Source organism: Chenopodium album, chromosome 8 (genome assembly GCF_948465745.1).
Source record: "Chenopodium album chromosome 8, dcCheAlbu1.1, whole genome shotgun sequence".
Lineage (NCBI taxonomy): Eukaryota > Viridiplantae > Streptophyta > Magnoliopsida > Caryophyllales > Amaranthaceae > Chenopodium > Chenopodium album.
This window is the reverse complement of record NC_137841.1, coordinates 72,260,809-72,280,781: the sequence shown is the minus strand read 5'-3', so window position 1 is coordinate 72,280,781 and position 19,973 is coordinate 72,260,809. Positions and strand designations below refer to the sequence as shown.

Sequence of the window (19,973 nt, the reverse complement as noted above, 5' to 3'; positions counted from 1 at the left end):
AATGCAACTTTGGTGCAACCTGCCACAAAGAAATAATACACGCATGCGAGAAGTACTTTCTATTCAACTGAAAGTACAAGAAATCACTTGATAAAAACTCCGAATTATACACGCATGAAGTACAGGAGGTATGGACTAAAAAACAACTCAAGAATTAACACACTCAATAATCTATACTTTTTTTGGAGTTAATACATATTGTTACAGAAGCACGTGTAAGAATTAAAATTGCCTTCTAGCAAAGCTAAGAGTATCACTTAGTATAGATTCTCATATTCTTCATCACCATAATAAGCCCTTTTTTCTTCTAAATCTGTCAACTTGGTCAGTGCTCATTCGTGATTTTTCAGGCTTGCTAGTCTTCTTAGATTTTTCAAGCCGGCTATCTAAGCTGTTTCTAGAGACTTCTGGGAGGTCAGGATTCAACTCAAATGTGTCTTGATTCGTTGTTGTGGGAACCTTGACCTGATTGTCTGAAGACTTGCTTTGATTGTCTGAAGCCTTGCTTTGAGTGTCTGATTCTACCGTTGTTGACTCTTTGGAAGACCCATTAGATGCAGACTCTACGGCAGGATCTTTAGTCCCGTTTGAGCCTGCTTTGAATTTGTTAAGATATGATACAAACTTCTTCAAGTGTCTGATGTATTCAGGGTAGAGTTCAAGGTTGCAATGTCCACCCCCACTGAGCCACAAGGGTTCATACTTTTCCTTGCAGAGCTCATAAAGTTGTTTTCCATGGGAACAATCAACAACTTCATCGGCTGTTCCCTGGTAGAAAGTCCATGTATCACAATGTTCAGCTAGTACCATTTTCAATTTTTATAGGTGCACACTATTCAACTAAACAAAGGAAGCAAAGGCCACATTGTAATCTCAATTCATCATAAAAAAAAACTGATATAAAGGAAGTCACCCCAAAAAATCAAGTAGATGTAATACGGAAAATGGTCGTCTGTCATCACCCCCCCCCCCCGGCGGACACACCCAGGCACAACATGTATACGTTATTATCATTATTTATTTTTTATTATTATTATTATTTTATTTTTATTTTTTTTGTGGGAGGGGGTGTGGAGGGACACTACACACTAGTCTTAGTAGGTAAGACTACTTATCGGTCTACATGCATGAGGGTGAAACGGTAAAACTAGCATCAAGAATCACAAAACCAGGACACATAAATAGCGACTTTAAGAGTCCCCAACTCCCTAATGGCCATTGTTTAAACTTAGAGCTTTGGATCATACAGACTAAATGCTCACAAACCTAACCCTTTACTTAATTTTCTGTGGCTGGTCAATCTATGCCTTTCCAATCACTGTTTCGCAAAAATTAGAGCCCTCAGACAAGAGACACCCTTCTTTCACATACAACAGTGCTCACGGGAGGATCATGAAAAGTATTTGGGTATATGTATGAGATGATGTGTAAACATTTTGAAAATGGGGAGATCAGAGTCATCATAATAATAAATCTCAGGACCCGGTTGGGGGGGGGGGGGGGGTAATGTTTAGCAACTAATCTATGGGTTTAATAGAACAACATTGACAGCGGATACAAATTTTGTCAGCAACAGAAGCAATAATGGTAGACTAGCACTACAGAAGGAGCTACCACATAAATTACAAGAAACAAACTTATAGCAGAGCATTCAGAAGGAGCATGTAGCAAAGAAATTTTCTTCAATCAAATTGAATTGAAAAGATTTCATCAATATTTATTTAGCTTTAATGATATCAAGAGGTTCAGAGTTGGACCACAAAGCAAATTTTTAAAGAAGGTTTTTGTATACACGCAGTTTAAAGTTGACTAATGACAGAGCCACAAAGTAGAAACTGCAAAGACACAAGTGTTCTCAAGAATTTTTTTTTTTTTTTTCCTTTCTTTTTTATATTTTTCCGAAAAGATGTCACAAAGTTTCACCCTAAATTTCATATAACAATTAAGGTGTGTTGAATGAGTTTGCAAAGGCCATCATAACTCAATAAACAAAACTTAACAAATCTAGACCTACAGAAGTCAACATAAATGAGAAAAGAGTTGATCTTACATGGATCACTAAGACAGGACAATTCACCTGGGCCATTTTGTCAACGTTCTGAAACAAATTGAAGAAGAAATGTAAGCCCAATAAGTGAAAACATTTCATGCATTTATCTAAAAAAAAGTTGTTACCTTGTAAATATCAAACCAATAAGTCCTTTTGACAGGATAGAGAACCCTCACTCCAGAAAGGATTGGGCTATGCAGAACCACCCCTCTGAGGTTAGGAGTACGTGCAGCTAGATTAACTGTAGGACCACTGCCAACAGACTGACCATACAATATTAATTGCTCATCTTTCACCCCATACTTCTCCTTCAGGCATTTATATGCTGCATCAATGTCGGCGTATGTATTAGATTCAGTAGGCTGTTCCAAGAAAAAACAACGAATGTATGTCATGAGAAACATCATATAATGAATAAACCCTTTCTTTGCAAGATAAGAACCAAAGCAACAAGGCCTTTACCCACTATATGAAGTTGACAACAAACATCTGTAAAACATGATGAACAAAACCACATGAACACTCGAGTTTTTAAATAATAGACAAATGTGATAGATATAAACACAGAAGACAAAACATAAACAAAGTACATCTGTTTTGTTTAGATTTTTCATAGAGCTAATAGCAACTAAAAGGCATCCCATAGCCTCCATATATAGTTCATTAGAGCTAGCACACTGATGCTAATTATGATGCATATTCAAGAATCTGCATCTTCTTCGAGACTTGAATAAAGACAAACAGCAAGCATCATAATACACAGTATTTTACAAAATAATGAAATACATGTACCTAATATATATACTACATGTACACACGAATGGCTATATTATCAGAGAAAATCAACTTCCAAGCAGCCTAGGTCTTCAGATGCTATTTGATTTTAATTATATGTATGGGAGCAGGTTGGGCTATACCCTGTAAAAAATGAAGATTAAACAGAGAGGTACAGAGCCCATTTGAGCAAATACCAAGCATGGAGAAGGGTATTTTTTGGACCCTGGATGAGGGGGTGTAGGTTCATGCAAATTACTAAAGTCCTCCGTAATTGCCGCTTAGAATTTGGAAGTTAGAAACATTGGACATGAAAATATGCATTAAAGAAAATTCTAGAATAAAAAGACACATGATCCTGCTGACTAGTACAACAGCACACAACGTATTGCTAGCAAAGCAAGCAGCAAAGATGAGTCATTACCTTTCCCGTTGACTGTCCATATCCGGAGTAGTCATACCTATAAAAACCCATAAAGATATTGTGATCAGAAAAGCAAGCTTCTTGGATATTTATTATGGTATTAAAATGTTGACAAACTCAGCACCGCAATGACGCCAGATTTGTAGGTCCATGTACCAACACACATATGGTCAATTGGTCAGCATACATAAAATGAAGTAGCCTAGGTTTCAAAAGCAATGATGCCACATTTGTAGCTCCATGTACCAGCACACATATGGTCAATTGATAAGCTATAATATACATAAGATTAAGTAGACTAATTCAAAAACTACATAACAAACACGTTGTTGAGATCCACAATTTGACTACATGTTTCATCTTGCATCCGTAGCTTCTATTGACCAGATAATTTAAAAGATGAACTTCAGCAAGATAAGTTTACAAATATGAAAAGAGGGCACTATATGAGACAGTGAGACTCACTGGAATAAGGGATCTATATTCCTTTATTATGGTTAGTGCCACTAATATGACTGGAATATACATGATTATAATTCATCTAATTTAGCCATTTAATCAAAGAACATCTTGTATAAGGTATGATATTACAGACACCACTCATAATAACAAGAAAGTGATTAACACAGCCAATAACTCGAATCCTACTATCAACTTGCAAATAGAAAGAGTTAGAATGTATTTTTAACAAAAATAGCACCCATCAGAACAAAATCTTGACCCCTTACAATATTTAAGCACCCTCCAAATCCTAAACTTCGTCATTGTATCCTCAGCTCCTCACACATAAACATCTTTGTTCTGACACATAACATATAAGGCTCCAAATCAAGCACAATAGACCTAATAATTGCAGTCAACATATTTCCTTATAAAGACTTAATAAGAAGAACAAGCTTCAATTACTCCTCATTTTGCTCCATCTCAATTCTCCTCATCCATCCCATTTTAAATGATAATTTCAACTTCTGTTTGTAGCATGTCAGCTTGTGTTTATACAACACAATCAAAAACTTTCTTTTCAAGGACCAAATTCAAGATACACTACATAGTATTATAAAAACCAATATTTGTAAATTTCATGACTTTCCAAAAATCTGTTATCCGAGCCTCTAATAGTCTAATATATACCAAACTAATCAAAACCCTAAGCACTGTTTAATATCTATACATAGAAAATTGGAAACTGTCAATTTTTTTTTTGAATAGCAACTGTCAATTATTATCTAAAATAAGTACAATACAAGATTATTAACTTCATACTTTCTGGTGCAAACAAATTACAGCGAAATAACCCTTGAAACTAAAATAGATCAAAGATTAGAAAATTACCCCATAAGATTAACACGAAGGCGACTGCTAAGCTCCACAAAAAGCTCAAACATTTGACCTAAATCAGCAGCATTGCCATGAGAATAAAGCAAAGTAGAAGAGGCTTTAGGGTGCTTTACATAAACAGCAACGACGTCGTTTCCTCTCCGACTGCGGAGCTTCAAAACATCAACACCATCTCTTCTCGGAACTTCCGGTATTGACAATTTCTCATCGCCGGAATTCTCGTCGGAGATCACCGTGTATGACGGAGGAGCTGGCGGAAAAAAGGCAAATTTAGCAGCAATTGATGACGTCACTCCCCCCATTTTTCTTCTCTCTCATCAGATATTCCTGTTTCATAAACCTCTTCCCCAAGACATCTCTTCTTCTCCAAAATTCCGAAAAATTTCAAGCTCGAAATTTGACGACCCAAAAAAATTCCAGCTCAAAATCGATAACCCAGATAAAATTGAGCTAATAGATGAAGACCCAGAAAAAATTATCGACTACCTATACAAAATTCCAGCTCAAAATCGATACCCCAGAAAAATTAGAGCTAAAATACGATGACCCAGATAAATTCACCGACTACCCAGAACTTTCAGCTCAAAATCGATGACCCAACTAAAAATTGAGCTGAAAATTGAAGACCCAAAAAATAAAAATTTAAACACAAAATCGATAACCCAGAAAAAATTAAAGTTTGTATAAAGATGACCCTTTAGAGTTCAATCAAAACCCTGGAAAAGTGGGGGTGGGGAATCTTTAACGATGTGGGGTTTTTTGAACGTTGAAGGAGGGAAGTCAGCTTTTGAGAGGAGAGAGAAAGAGAAAGAGAAAGAGAGGGTATTTGTGAATTGTGATGACGGCGACAATGGGGGATGTAAGGTAAGGTGAGGTGAGGAGGTATGATTTTGATTGAATTTAATCAGAAAGAAAGAAGATTGATTATAATTTAGAAAGAAACAGAGTACTAATATACTTGTATTATTGATGGACTACAGAATTCCAATTGCAAAAAGAGGGGTTTCTGTAAATTATTAAATTTATGGTAATTTTTTTTTTTCTACAACAGATGTGGTAAAGAAAGTTTGGGTTCCTTTTTTACTCAATCAGAGGGTCAAAAATAAATTCAGTGTTTTTGATTGATATGATATGATATGATTGATTTTATTTTATTTGATTATTGGGTGGAGAGGAATATTAAGGTTTTTATTTTATTTTAATAAAAAGAGATGATTAGTGAAAATATTACTGGATGATTTATTGATTTGTCTGAAATTTTGTGGATGTTTGTATCACTTTACTATATAATCTAACAGTTTAAGGATATTTTCTCATTTTGGTCAACTCAATTCTTAGTCTTTGGCTCTTTGCTAGTGAAAACAAATTTCACCATATTTGTAGCAAACCATTAAACTTTAATAATACATCAAATTCCTCTTCCATCTCACCGTTCTACCCTGTTTTAAATTCGTTATTCCGTCTTTATTTCTTTTTAATTATATGATTTGGTCTTATTTGACAATCAATTATTAGTTGTTTGGTTTGACTTCATTGAATTTACTGATTTGATGCGTTAGTTCTTAGTTGCCATTCAGTTGATATAATCGATGATTATAGATGGTTGATAATATCAATAGTTGATTATGCATCTATATGATAATGTTTTAGATAAAGGCTAACAACCATTTTCAGATTGTAACGAAATTTGATTAAGGAGTTGTTGATGATGCTTGGCTATTTATAGTTGTCTTGTTGGTAGTGAAGTTAGTGATAGGCTTATAGGCCTAAGAAAGATGGGGTAAGGGAAAGAGGATGAGACTATGCATGTTTGTGTGGATGGTCTAGCATGCCTATTCCATACTTTTCCATTATAAGGGGGAAAAATTAGGGTTGAGGTTTTTAAGGTGAAAATAACACGACTATTTAGAATACATTTGCATAACTCCTAGTGATTTTGATTGGATAACATTACTACATACATGATTGAAGTGAGACTTTCTTATTCTTAATATCTAGCAAAATGTTTTTAGACAAAGATAAGGACTTATTTATCCATATTTGGAATTAAAACCACCTCATTTTCACTCTCCATTTTCTTTAAATTATTATTATGTTTATCATCATTCATCACAATCTTCACCATACATTAACTAATGATGAAGTCCCTTATTAAATGATCACATATGTACAAAGAAAATCATTTTTCCACAGATCCACTTATGAACAAAAGAGCTCTAGTATTGAATTGAAGTTGATGCATGACTCATTTCATGTGGTAACATTTTGGTGTACTGTTGTGGGCTTTCAGTCTGCATATTATGGGCTTTAATTATTATCTCTCTGATATCTACAGTATTTTTTTTTTAAAAAAAAAATAGCATGATTTAAAAAAAAAAAATTTTTAAAAAAAAAAAAGAAAAGAAGAAGAAATAAAAAAATAATAATAATAATAAAAAAAAAAAAAAAAAAAAAGGATAGCAAGTAACATGCATAGTAGGGGCTCTCTATAATCAATAATCATCATCTCCAGATAATAATTTTGTCCTGTTGCATTTAACTTTTGTAAGATGATTATTTTGAGGCTGTTTTAGTTCTATATAAAGTGATTTTTGGAAGATAATTTTTGTTTCTTCTTTTTACTAATAAAAGCTTTTGACAAATAAATGTAAAAAGAAGAAGAAAAAAAAAAGTGAAAAGAAAGAACACATGAACACTATATAACATGCATTGTTTAATTTATGAGGTAAATAAAAGTGTATTCAATAAATTATTACTCAGTTTTTTTTTCCTCTTAATATATCATATAACAAGTCTGCCTTTTTTTCAAAAAAAAAATATATATATATATTTTCTATCTGTTAGAACATGTTCAATCCTATAAAAATCAGGGATTTAGGGAGAACTCAAACTCAAAGGTATGTAGCAACTCAAGAAAAGCAAATGTGGTATTGGCCTTGGAGCTTGGAGGTTTGACCAACGACCATGCAACTTTGCCTGCATTATTGGCCTTTTTATGGGACCAAAAAACTTTGAAATGTTAAAAAGTGTAAATTATATAGGGTGGAGGTTGCCTTATCGTTATCATGATGCAAGAAATGTATACTTCAAATGTTGAAGATTACCATAAAAATTAAGAAATACTTCAAATGTAAATTTTAGCACTAATTGGATTATTGGACCACTATCGTCTAATTATCTTGTGTAAATTAACTCTTTTTGTTTAGTGTTAGTTTTCACAGTTTGGAAATTATTAATTTAACACCTAGTTGAATCTTTCTCGACAAATTGCAATTTTAATGTCCAAATTTGATGGATAATGCAAATAATCTATTTAGGTAAATAATTTTTTTACTTTTTATATTATTTAGTTTGTATTTCCTAGTTTAACTTAGAATACTTTTGTGTGTATACTTGTTTAATAGATAAGAAAGACACGACAAATATTATCACATGGTATCCCGAGTATAGATTTCTTTCCTCTCAAATCATAATCCTCTTCGGCACTCTCCCTCCATATTCTCCCATGGCCAAATCAAGCAAGCTCTATCCACCCACTCTTGTGAGTTGTGACTAACATCAAGACATGCAATCTTTTCATTCTTGATAATAATGTACACAAACAAGGTTTTACTATGGATTGTTGTGATGCAATTGGTATATTAGTAGTGGTTACTTAGCTTTTGTCGATAATTCAATTCAAACAAATAAGGTTTTACCAAGGGTTGATATCGTGGTACAATTTGTATAGCAATGGTTGTTACATATTACGAGTATTAACTTTGTTGATAATCCAATATATTTATTAGTCAAAATTAACACACTTTGACATTAAAATTATACAAACCATGTTTTTTTTTAGTGGGTTGAGAAACTAAACTAATATAATATGGAAGTAATATCATTTAATATTTCATTCTATGTACTTGTAATTAGCTATCTCAAAGGTGTGAATCAATGGTCTGCAAGTTGTGTGCTAAAGAGTATCAAAGGAAGCTTCACTTCCACTTAATTTAATTAACATAATTTCATAAATTTTGGTCAAACTAACCCTATTTATACTCAAAAACATCTAAATCTACACTGATCTAACACGCTAATGCACAAAAAATCCACACTCATTTCCCACATCTTCTAGCTTTATTACTTCATAACACCTAAATTATCATATATAAACTCAAATTCTCATATTTAATAATTCTATAACTATAATTATATAATTATGTATGAATTACTCCCTCAAATCAGTGATTACCCAGAATTCCAAAATGCATCATTACAATCTCAACAAGTACCACCTCAATTCCTGAAAACAGCAATCTTTGCTGGAGGTACAATAATACTATTCTCTTCTCTGTTTTTTTGCTCTGTTTTTTACTCTGTTTTTCTCTGTTTTTGATCCTGAATGATTGATTAAATTCTAATTAAGGATTAATTCAGGAAGTTTTCGGGTACTCGAATCGGCATTTGGGAGCATCAATGGAGTTAACAAAACTTCCACTGGTTATTTTGGAGGAAGCCTTAGAAAACCATCATATGAAGAAGTAATTAGTAATTATTTTTCTAATTAATTTCTAATTTAATCAGGATTATTTAATAAAGTATGATTTAATTTAATTTAGTTAATTTTGTATTTAACAGGTAAGTGAAGGGGGAACTGGTCATACAGAAGCTGTCAAAGTAGAATATGATAGCAGTATCATTTCATTCTCATCACTTTGTGATCTTTTCTGGGATATTCATGATCCCACTAACAAGGACTATCTTGTAAATTTCATTAACTTCTATTCTTTTTCTATTTTTATTTTTACATAATATTGTGATTTAACGTGACTAAGTCTGTTGTACGTGGAGTAACGATTTGTATTGGAAAAATGCAGAATTTTGGGTTAAGCACCCATGAAAGATCAGTAATTTTTTACTCAACAGAAGAAGAGAGAAAAGAAGCACAAAAATCAAAGATTAGGAAGCAAATGAGGCTTAATAAGAGAATTGTCACAAAGATTTTGTCAAGGGAAAATTGTGAATTTTTTTTGGCAGAAAATCAATACCAGAAATATTATTTGCAGAAATATTATAAACTTTGTGGAAGTTTGGGCTTAAGAAGCAAAGTGCAAATATAGCTTGCAAACTTAATGGGTAATTTAACTTTATAAGCATTCATTTTTCTTAATTATAGTTATACACTTTTACACTTTAATCTTTGCTAATGTTGATTAAGATATAAGTTTAATCTTTGATTCTTTGCTAATGTTGATTAGGAGAGGCGATAAAAAGTCAACGATTTCATGTTAGCATGATGGCAGTTTAGTATAATATTTCATGTTCATGTTTATAAATACAAAGTTTTTATTTATTTTTTATTTTTTCTATCCTTTGTGTGTTTAGACATTTAGAATAATTATGTAGAGGGCACAAGGCATCCATTTGAATTTGAGTATTTTATAAATATGGGTTGAATTGAAGACGACTAAAATAAAAAAAATAATAATAAAAAGAGTGAAGGAAAAAAAAACACATTTCAGGACTACTATGGGCTATTTACAATTTCGAAAGTATACTTGTTCTTAAAAAAAAGTTATTTGTTGATCACTTGATCATTTTTTTTTTTAAGTATTAGATTAAAATACATTTCACTTAATTACTTGTTTGATTGATTTATACTCCGTAATATTCTACATTTACCATTGATGGTGTTGTCTAAAATGGCTTCTTTTATTATTTTATATTTTTTAAAACTAGAAATTATAGGTTTCATAGTTGCAATAAATTATGAACTCTAATACAAGTAGTACTATTAAGTACGGAGAAATTAACAAAGTGCAGTTACAAGATTTATTAAATGACACAAATCTAATCTACATGAATAAATTTCTGTATGATTATTGATTGAATTGGATTTATGTCAGAAATTGTTGGATGATGTACCAGGATGTACCTTCGTCATGTCCATGTTCAACCATGCAGGCCCCTGGTCATTAGCTTAATCAATATTCAATACACTGTATTAATTTTCCTACTTTTATAAAATCAAAATCTTTTGGTATAGTGGGCCTAATAATCTAATTACATTTTAGGGCCTTGGATTATGATAAAAGCAAAGTTATGTCTTTGCCCAAACATATAAAGCCCATTTTATTGTTTAGGTAATCATGTCATTGTGGATCCAATCTTTACAGCTTTGATGCCTTTTAAGTAACTAAAGCATGCATGTGTTGTATGAGGATGACATACTTTTTTTGAGTTTGCCACATTTGATTCACCGCTAAGCTCCGACTATATTCGAATTTGACTCGGATTGCACACCTGGCTTATGGTGAGTGAGTCTCCCAACAAGAGTTTTTCGCATTCGGTGAGGCTCGAAGTCGAGACCTCCCTTAAGCGACATCAAGTTGTGGGCTTACCACTTGAGTCAACTCTTGTTGGCTATGAGGATGACATACAATAACTAATTTGTTGTAAAAGTGGAGTGACTTTTATAATACGAAACTATAAAATTACTTGTACTCTATATATTTTAAGGGGTGACTTTTTTTTTTATTGGTGTAAGTTGTAATAATGCTTCTTGATAAGTTTGGTGACTTAATATTACATGAGATTTGTTTGTCATAGAGTTATTTTTTTTGGTTTGTGCAGAATATTGGGGATGATTAATGAAGAACAGAAACTTGATGAACTTGCAATTTTTCTGGAAATTCAGGAGTTGCCTAATCATGCAAAGTTAGATTGTGAAGAAATTATTGAAGATTTAAGAGCATTGAAAGAGAAGTAATACACAAATATGTACCAACTACCAAGCATATAATGGTTCGAGATTTTGTTCCTAAGTGTAATTTCCTATTGCCATATTATTATATAGCTAAAGGTCCAAGCTAGACATTAAAATGATAAATATAATTCATCCAATTTTTAAAATTAAATCATTACATGATATGGTTCGAAATAGATAAAAAGAGCTTAAAAATCAACTTAGTTTTAATACCCGATCTAAAATTTATATCGTTTTAACTATCTATATTTTTCTACTTATTCAAGTCAATTTTTCTAGTTTTTGAGAAGATCGATCATCCTTAAACAAATCACTACATAATTACTTTACTTGATGTTACATTGCATCTATTTATGATAAAATGAAACTATTGTGGGGTTTATACTTTATAGTAAGTGGGAAATTATTAAGATATCTTTTAACAAAAAAAATTAGCTCTTTAACTCTCACTATAAAAAGTGAATTGTATGATTAGTAGAAAACTAAAGTGTATTGTTGATAGAGATTGGTAAGTTTGCTAGTTTTAATTGAGTAATATAGAAGCTTTACTAATTGGTGATAGAGAAATCCACTAGGCACAACATTATGAGTTTATTAATTTCATGCAATCAGTTTGGTAATAGTTACAAACTAACGTCATTTTACACCTTAACTCAATGATTATGTTTCTTAATCGCAAATTAAGATTTTTGTGGCTAATGTTATAATACACCACACTCACCACGTGGTTGTATTTACAATCACATTGCCAAGTCGTCATGGTACGTACTATGTTAGCAAGCTACACAAGTTATCAAAAGCTCGTTTAATTACATTGTAACTTTCATATAGCTCACTGGTTGGATGGTTGTGCTCGGCGGCATCAATTATTGTATTTTCAGTTTTAGTTTTAGTTAACAGTTGTTGTATCTTGTTGTTTTACTTTGTATTTGATAGCTCTTTTGTCAAAGGAAAAAAAAAACACTTTTATATGAGGGTTATGGATACACGTAAGCTCATATAAGCACTCGTATGTTGTATTTTGTAAAAATTCAACTTTATGACCTCAAGGTTATATATATCGTGAATTTTTAACTTAATACGTTAATTAATTTATTTGGTTTATTTAATTCACTTAAATTGTTAGAGTTGCTGAGGATTATAATTACAAGACAGATTAGTAATAATTTGCATAATATTCCAAGACTTTATTTAAAAAAAAAAAAAAGACATTTAAAGAAACACGACGATTATATAATAGCCACATTTTAAAAGTAGTTGTTATTATTGCATTTAGTTATTGTGCATTTGTAGTAGTTTTATGTTAAAGGTTAATTGTCACATTATTAGTGTATACTTAAATGTCATAATAGACTGATGGCTAATATTAGAGTGAACGACTTTGTTCAGATCCTGTTTGTTTATTTAATTTAACTCAGTCAAAATAAGTTAAACAAGAATATATTCAAATTAAAATATCATATAAGAGTAATTAAGTTTAGACAAAATAAGTTTTTTTTTCAAAAGTTTCAATTACAATTTCAAATAAGTTCAAACAAAGTATGTTCATACAAATTCATAGGTTAACTAAATAACTACAAATATAATTTATAAAAAATGAGACGAAGCAAACAAAACTTAAAAGAGATGGGTGACTTTTAGAGGTAGCAATCAAATTATGCTAAAACCTAGTACCAAAAAAAATCACTTTATATTTACAACACCGTGTTTTTCAGAAGACTTGCATCCTTAATTAGCTACTTCAAATATTACTATTGACAAGTAAATGTGTTTTCAAATAAGGTTATGTAAATAAATACTCCAATTAGATACATATAATTGTTGTATCTTCGATAACTGCAATTACTAGATATATCAGGGATTATAATTATTGAGATAATTAGTTCATTCTATAGGGACGTCAATATTTGGTGCTAGATATGACAATTGATCTTTGGGCTAGTTAAATAGTCCATAGCCATATAGAATGGATCCTATAAAGTCACACACAAGAGTATTGTGTCAAACAAGTTAGAGGTCCGTTATTGGGCCTCATGAGTTTATGACATGCCACATTTATTGTTGGGCTAGGATAGTTTGATGAGCTTAGAATGTTTTGGGCTTGACATGGATTTATTTAGAGATGTGATCTATAAATATAATCCATGTCTAGGGTTGTATGATATAACAATTAACAGTTAATTGTGAACCAAGCAACAAAATCCCAAAACCCTAATTCTCTCTCTCTCCACTCGGCCCTCTCTCTCTCCTCCTTGTCCGTACGCCCGCCCCTCTTGGGTGGCGTGTGTGATGGTTGTTTGGGAGGTTCGTGGTGTGCTCATGACTCACATCTCCGTCAAAGATTGATTGAAGTTTTCGATCATAACTAACTATCATTAGTGGAGGTTTGATCCGTGCTCGTGGACTTAGTAGAGGAATCACACGTGGGTTCTTATTCTCCTTATTGTTCTTGCTCGATCATACATGGAATCACGCTACAAAGGTATTAATTCTAATTGTTTATGTGTTATGCATAATCTTGGGATTAGATGCTATATGAATATAATTCATGTTTTCCGCAATTCGTACCTATACACTCCTACAATCATAATCTATCGTAAAATTTCATGTAATAATTTTTTAAACATTCAATGAAAGTTACCTATACAATACGAGTAGAGCTGTCAAAAGTTGACCCGACCCGAAATACCGACTCAAATCCGATTATTAACCGACCCATCTGAACCTGAAAAAATGGTGACCCAAACCCGACCTGAAACCAACCCTAGACCCGAGTTGACCTGAGTATGTGAGACCCAAACCCGAACATGAACTGACCTGAAGATGACCCAACCCGAATGTAACCCGTAAATTATTGACCTCAACCGAACCCGACTTGAACCGAAATTGACCCAAACCCGTTTTAACAAGTCAAAACCCGAATTTAACTCGACTTGTTACTAATCTGATCTGACCTGAATTCAACCCTACCCTTTCCTAACACAACCCGAATGTAATTTTTTAACTTTTTTTTTTCCCGGAAATAAAATTTGCCAAATTGTTTACCATGGTACCTAATACCCTCCGAGAGTCCAATTGGGTGGGTGGAACCATCCAATTTGAATTGCCTTCAAACGGCCGATTTACGCGTTTACAACTTACAACGATTTCGTTAACTCAAGCCTACCAGAAACATTTATGACAACATATAATGATCATTTATGTTTCCAAACGGCATTATATGACTCCGAGATGTATCACCTAAAATTTCAAGACTTTTCGTCACCGGGCCCCAAAACCTTCAAAATTTCTCAAAAAGTGTGGATATTAGCCTTCAATTTTGTAATTTTTTTACTATTTTTTTGCCTGGAAATAAAATTTGCAGAGATGTTTACCATGGTCCCTAATACCCTCTGGGAGTCCAATTGGTTGGGTGGAACCATTTAACTTTGCCTTTAAACGGCCAATTTACTGATTTACAACTTGCACCAATTTCATTAATTCAAGTGTATGTACCACGAACATTTATGACAAAATATAATGATCATATATGGTTCCAAGTGGCATTATATGACTCCGAGATGTATCCCCTAAAATCTTAAGTCTTTTCGACACCGTGTCCCGAAACCTCCAAAATTTCTCAAAAAGCGTGGATATTAGCCTTTAATTTTGGTTTTTTTTTTTTTTTTTTTTTTTAACTTTTTTTTGCCCGAAAATAAAAATTGCCGAATTTTTTTACCATGGTCCCTTATATCCTCTGGGAGTCCAATTGGGTGGGTGGAACCATCCAATTGGCCTTTAAACGGCCAATATACCAATTTACAACTTGCACCGATTTAATTTTTTCAAGCTTACCACGAACATTTATGACAAAAAATAATGAACATATATGGTTCCAAACGACATTATATGAACCCGAGATGTATCACCTAGAATTTAAAGACGTTTTGTTGCCGGGCCCCGAAACCTCCAAAATTTCTCAAAAAGTGTGGATATTAGCATCCAATTTTGTTATTTTTTGACTTTTTTTTTGCCCGGAAATAAAATTGCCAAAATGTTTACCATAGTCCCTAATACCCTCTAGGAGTCCAATTGGTGTGGTAGAACCATCTAACTTGCCATTAAACGATCAATTTACTGATTTACAACTTGCACCAATTTTATTAATTCAAGTCTACCACGGACATTTATGACAAAATACAATGATCATATATGGTTCCAAACGGCATTATATGACTCCGAGATGTATCCCCTAAAATCTTAAGTCTTTTCGACACCGTGTCCCGAAACCTCCAAAATTTCTCAAAAAGCGTGGATATTAACTTTCAATTTTGGATTCTTTTTACTTTTTTTCGCCCGAAAATAAAAATTGCCGAAATTTTTACCATGGTCCCTAATACCATCTGGGAGTCCAATTGGGTGGGTGGAACCTTCTAATTTGACTTTAAACAGCCAATATACCAATTTACAACTTGCACCGGTTTCATTTTTTCAATCCTACCACGAACTTTACGACAACAAATAATGAATATATGGTTCCAAACGGCATTATATGACCCCAAGATGTATCACCTAGAATTTCAAGACTTTTCGACACCGGCCCTTGAAACCTCCTAAATTTCTCAAAAAGCGTGGATATTAGCCTTTAATTTTGTAATTTTTGACTTTTTTTTTTCCCGAAATAAAATTTGCCGAAATGTTTGTCATGGTCCCTAATAGCCTCCGAGAGTTCAATTGGGTGGGTGGAACCATCCAATTTGCCTTTAAACGGCCAATTTACGAGTTTACAACTTACAACGATTTCATTAACTCAAGCCTACCAGAAACATTTATGACAACATATAATGATCATTTATGTTTCCAAACGGCATTATATGACTCCGAGATGCATCCCCTAAAATCTTAAGTCTTTTCGACACCGTGTCCCGAAACCTTTAAAATTTCTCAAAAAGCGTGGATATTAGCCTTCAATTTTGGATTTTTTTTACTTTTTTTCGCCCGAAAATAAAAATTTCCGAAATTTTTACCATGGTTCCCAATACCCATCGGGAGTCCAATTGGGTGAGAGGAACCATCCAATTTAACTTTAAACGGCCAATATTTTTCGATTTACAACTTGCACCGATTTCATTTTTTCAAGCCTACCACGAACATTTATGACAACAAATAATGATCATATATGGTTTCAAACGGCATTATATGACCCCGAGATGCATCACCTTGAATTTCAAGACTTTTCGTCACCGGCCCTGAAACCTCCAAAATTTCTCAAAAAGTGTAAATATTAGCCTTCAATTTTGTAATTTTTTTACTTCTTTTTGCACGGTAATAAAATTTGCCGAAATGTTTACCATGGTCCCTAATACCCTCTAGGTGTCCAATTGGTTGCGTGAAACCATTTAACTTGCTCTTAAACGGCCAATTTACTTATTTACAACTTGCACCAATTTCATTAATTAGAGTCTACCACGAACATCTATGACAAAATACAATGATCATATATGGTTCCAAACGAGATTATATGACTCCGAGATGTATCCCCTAAAATCTTAAATCTTTTCGACACTGTGTCCCGAAACCTCCAAAATTTCTCAAAAAGCGTGGATATTAGCTAGCCTTCAATTTTGGAATTTTTTTTACCTTTTTTCGCCCGAAAATAAAAATTGCCGAAATTTTTACCATGGTCCCTAATACCCTCCGGGAGTCCATTTTGCCTTTAAACGGTCAATATATCGATTTACAACTTACATCGATTTCATTTTTTCAAGCCTACCACGAACATTTATGACAACAAATAATGATCATATATGGGTCCAAACGGCATTATATGACCCCGAGATGTATCTCCAAGAATTTCAAGACTTTTCGTCACCGGGCCCTGAAACCTCCAAAATTTCTCAAAAAATGTGGATATTAGCCTTCAATTTTGTAATTTTTTAACTTTTTTTTGCCCGGAAATAAAATTTGCCGAAATGTTTACCATTGTCCCTTATACCCTCTAGGAGTCCAATTGGTTGGGTGGAACCATCTAACTTGCCTTAAAACGGCCAATTTACTGATTTACAACTTGCACCAATTTCATTAATTCAAGTATACCACGAACATTTATGACAAAATATAATGATCATATCTGGTTCCAAACAACATTATATGAATCCGAGATGTATCCCCTAAAATCTCAAGTCTTTTCGACACCGTGTCCCGAAAACTCCAAAATTTCTCAAAAAACGTGGATATTAGCCTTAAATTTTGGAATTTTTTTTACTTTTTTTCGCCCGAAAATAAAAATTTCCGAACTTTTTACCATGGTCCCTAATAACCTCTAGGAGTCCAATTGGGTAAGTGGAACCCTCCAATTTGCCTTTAAACGACCAATAAACCGATTTACAATTTGCACCGATTTCATTTTTTCAAGCATACCACGAACATTTATGACAACAAATAATGATCATATATGGTTCCAAACGGCATTATATGACAATGACCCCGAGATGTATCACCTAGAATTTCAAGACTTTTCGACACCGGCCCTTGAAACCTCCTAAATTTCTCAAAAAGCGTGGATATTAGCCTTCAAATTTGTAATTTTTTGACTTTTTTTTTTTTCCCGAAAATAAAATTTGCTGAAATGTTTGATATGGTCCCTAATACCCTCCGAGAGTCCAATTGGGTGGGTGGAACCATCCAATTTGCCTTTAAACGGCCAATTTACGGGTTTACAACTTACAACGATTTCATTATCTCAAGCCTACCAGAAACATTTATGACAACATATAATGATCATTTATGTTTCCAAACGGCATTATATGACTCCGAGATGTATCCCCTAAAATGTTAAGTCTTTTCGAAACCGTGTCGCGAAACCTTCAAAATTTCTCAAAAAGCGTGGATATTAGCCTTCAATTTAGGATTTTTTTTTTTTTTACTTTTTTTCGCCCGAAAATAAAATTTGACGAAGTTTTTACCATGGTTCCTAATACCCGTCGGGAGTCCAATTGGGTGAGTGGAACCATCCAATTTAACTTTAAACGGTCAATATACCGATTTACAACTTGCACCGATTTCATTTTTTCAAGCCTACCACGAACATTTATGACAACAAATAATGATCATATATGGTTCCAAACGATATTATATGACCCCGAGATGTATCATCTTGAATTTCAAGACTTTTCGTCACCGGGCCCTGAAACCTCTAAAATTTCTCAAAAAACGTGGATATTAGACTTCAATTTTGTAATTTTTTGACTTTTTTTTTTCACGGTAATAAAATTTGTCGAAATGTTTACCATGGTCCCTAATACCCTCTAGGTGTCCAATTGGTTGCGTGAAACCATCTAACTTGCCCTTAAACGGTCAATTTACTGATTCACAACTTACACCAATTTCATTAATTCAAGTCTACTATGAACATTTATAACAAAATATTATGATCATATATGGTTCCAAACGACATTATATGACTCCGAGATGTATCCCCTAAAATCTTAAATATTTTCGACACCGTATCCCGAAACCTCCAAAATTTCTCAAAAAGCGTGGATATTATTAGCCTTCAATTTTGGAATTTTTTTTTACTTTTTTTCGCCCGAAAATAAAAATTGCCGAAATTTTTACCATGGTCCCTGATACCCTCTAGGAGTCCAATTGGGTGGGTGGAACCATTCAATTTGTCTTTAAACGGTTATACCGATTTACAACTTGCACCGATTTTATTTTTTCAAGTCTACCACGAACATTTATGACAACAAAAAATGATCATATATGGTTCCAAACGGCATTATATGACCCCGATATGTATCACCTAGAATTTCAAGACTTTTTGTCACCGGGCCCCGAAACCTCCAAAATTTCTCAAAAAATGTGGATATTAGCCTTCAATTTTGTAATTTTTTGACTTTTTTTTTCCCCGGAAATAAAATTTGCAGAAATTTTTACCATGCTCCCTAATACCCTCCGAGAATCCAATTGGGTGGGTGGAACCATCCAACTTTCCTTTAAACGACCAATTTACGGGTTTCCAACTTACAACGATTTCATTAACTCAACCCTACCAGAAACATGTATGACAACATATAATGATCATTTATGGTTCCAAACTGCATTATCTGACCCCGAGATGTATCCCCTAAAATCTTATTTCTTTTCGACACGGGCCTCAAAACCTTTGAATTTTCTAATAAAACATGAATATTAGCTTTCAATTTTGGAATTTTTTGACTTTTTTCTCGCAGAGAAATTACTATCGACGAAAATGTTTACTATGATCCCTAATACCCCTGGGAGTCCAATAGGTTGGGTGGAACTATCAAATTTGCCTTTAAACGACAAATTTTCCGGTTTACAACATGCACTGGTTACATTAACTCAAGTCTATCACGAACATTAATGACAACAAATAATGATCATATATGGTTCCAAATGACGTTACCAGAAATATTTATGACAACATATAATGATCATTTATTGTTTAAAACAGAATTATATGACCCCGAGATTTATCATCTAAAATCTCAAAGCTTTTCGACACCGGACCCCCAAACCTAAAAAATTTCTCAAAATACTTGTATACTTCCTCCGTTCTGTTAATATTGCAACAAGGAGGAAATTACGCATCCCGAAACACCTTTTATATGCTAAATATCTATAATTGTGTAAGA

At 33.1% G+C, this 19,973-nt stretch overlaps 1 protein-coding gene and 1 pseudogene across 2 annotated transcripts; one reads left to right on the top strand and one right to left on the bottom strand.

Annotated features, from left to right (window-relative positions):
* Nucleotides 1-46: 46 nt before the first annotated feature.
* Nucleotides 47-5,506, bottom strand: LOC145642266 (uncharacterized). The gene is made up of 5 exons (XM_081693385.1): nt 4,581-5,506; nt 3,249-3,285; nt 2,176-2,412; nt 2,051-2,098; nt 47-768 (listed from the first exon to the last, which is right to left on the bottom strand). The coding sequence occupies exons 1-5, from the start codon at nt 4,886-4,888 to the stop codon at nt 283-285; spliced, it is 1,116 nt and encodes a 371-aa protein (XP_081549511.1). The 5' UTR covers nt 4,889-5,506; the 3' UTR covers nt 47-282.
* Nucleotides 5,507-8,520: 3,014 nt separating this feature from the next.
* On the top strand, nt 8,521-11,436 carry LOC145556555 (uncharacterized; annotated as a pseudogene). Its single transcript, XR_014091897.1, has 5 exons — nt 8,521-8,896; nt 9,006-9,109; nt 9,207-9,332; nt 9,446-9,704; nt 11,202-11,436. The product of XR_014091897.1 is annotated as an uncharacterized LOC145556555 (transcript).
* The last annotated feature ends 8,537 nt before the right edge of the window (nt 11,437-19,973 follow it).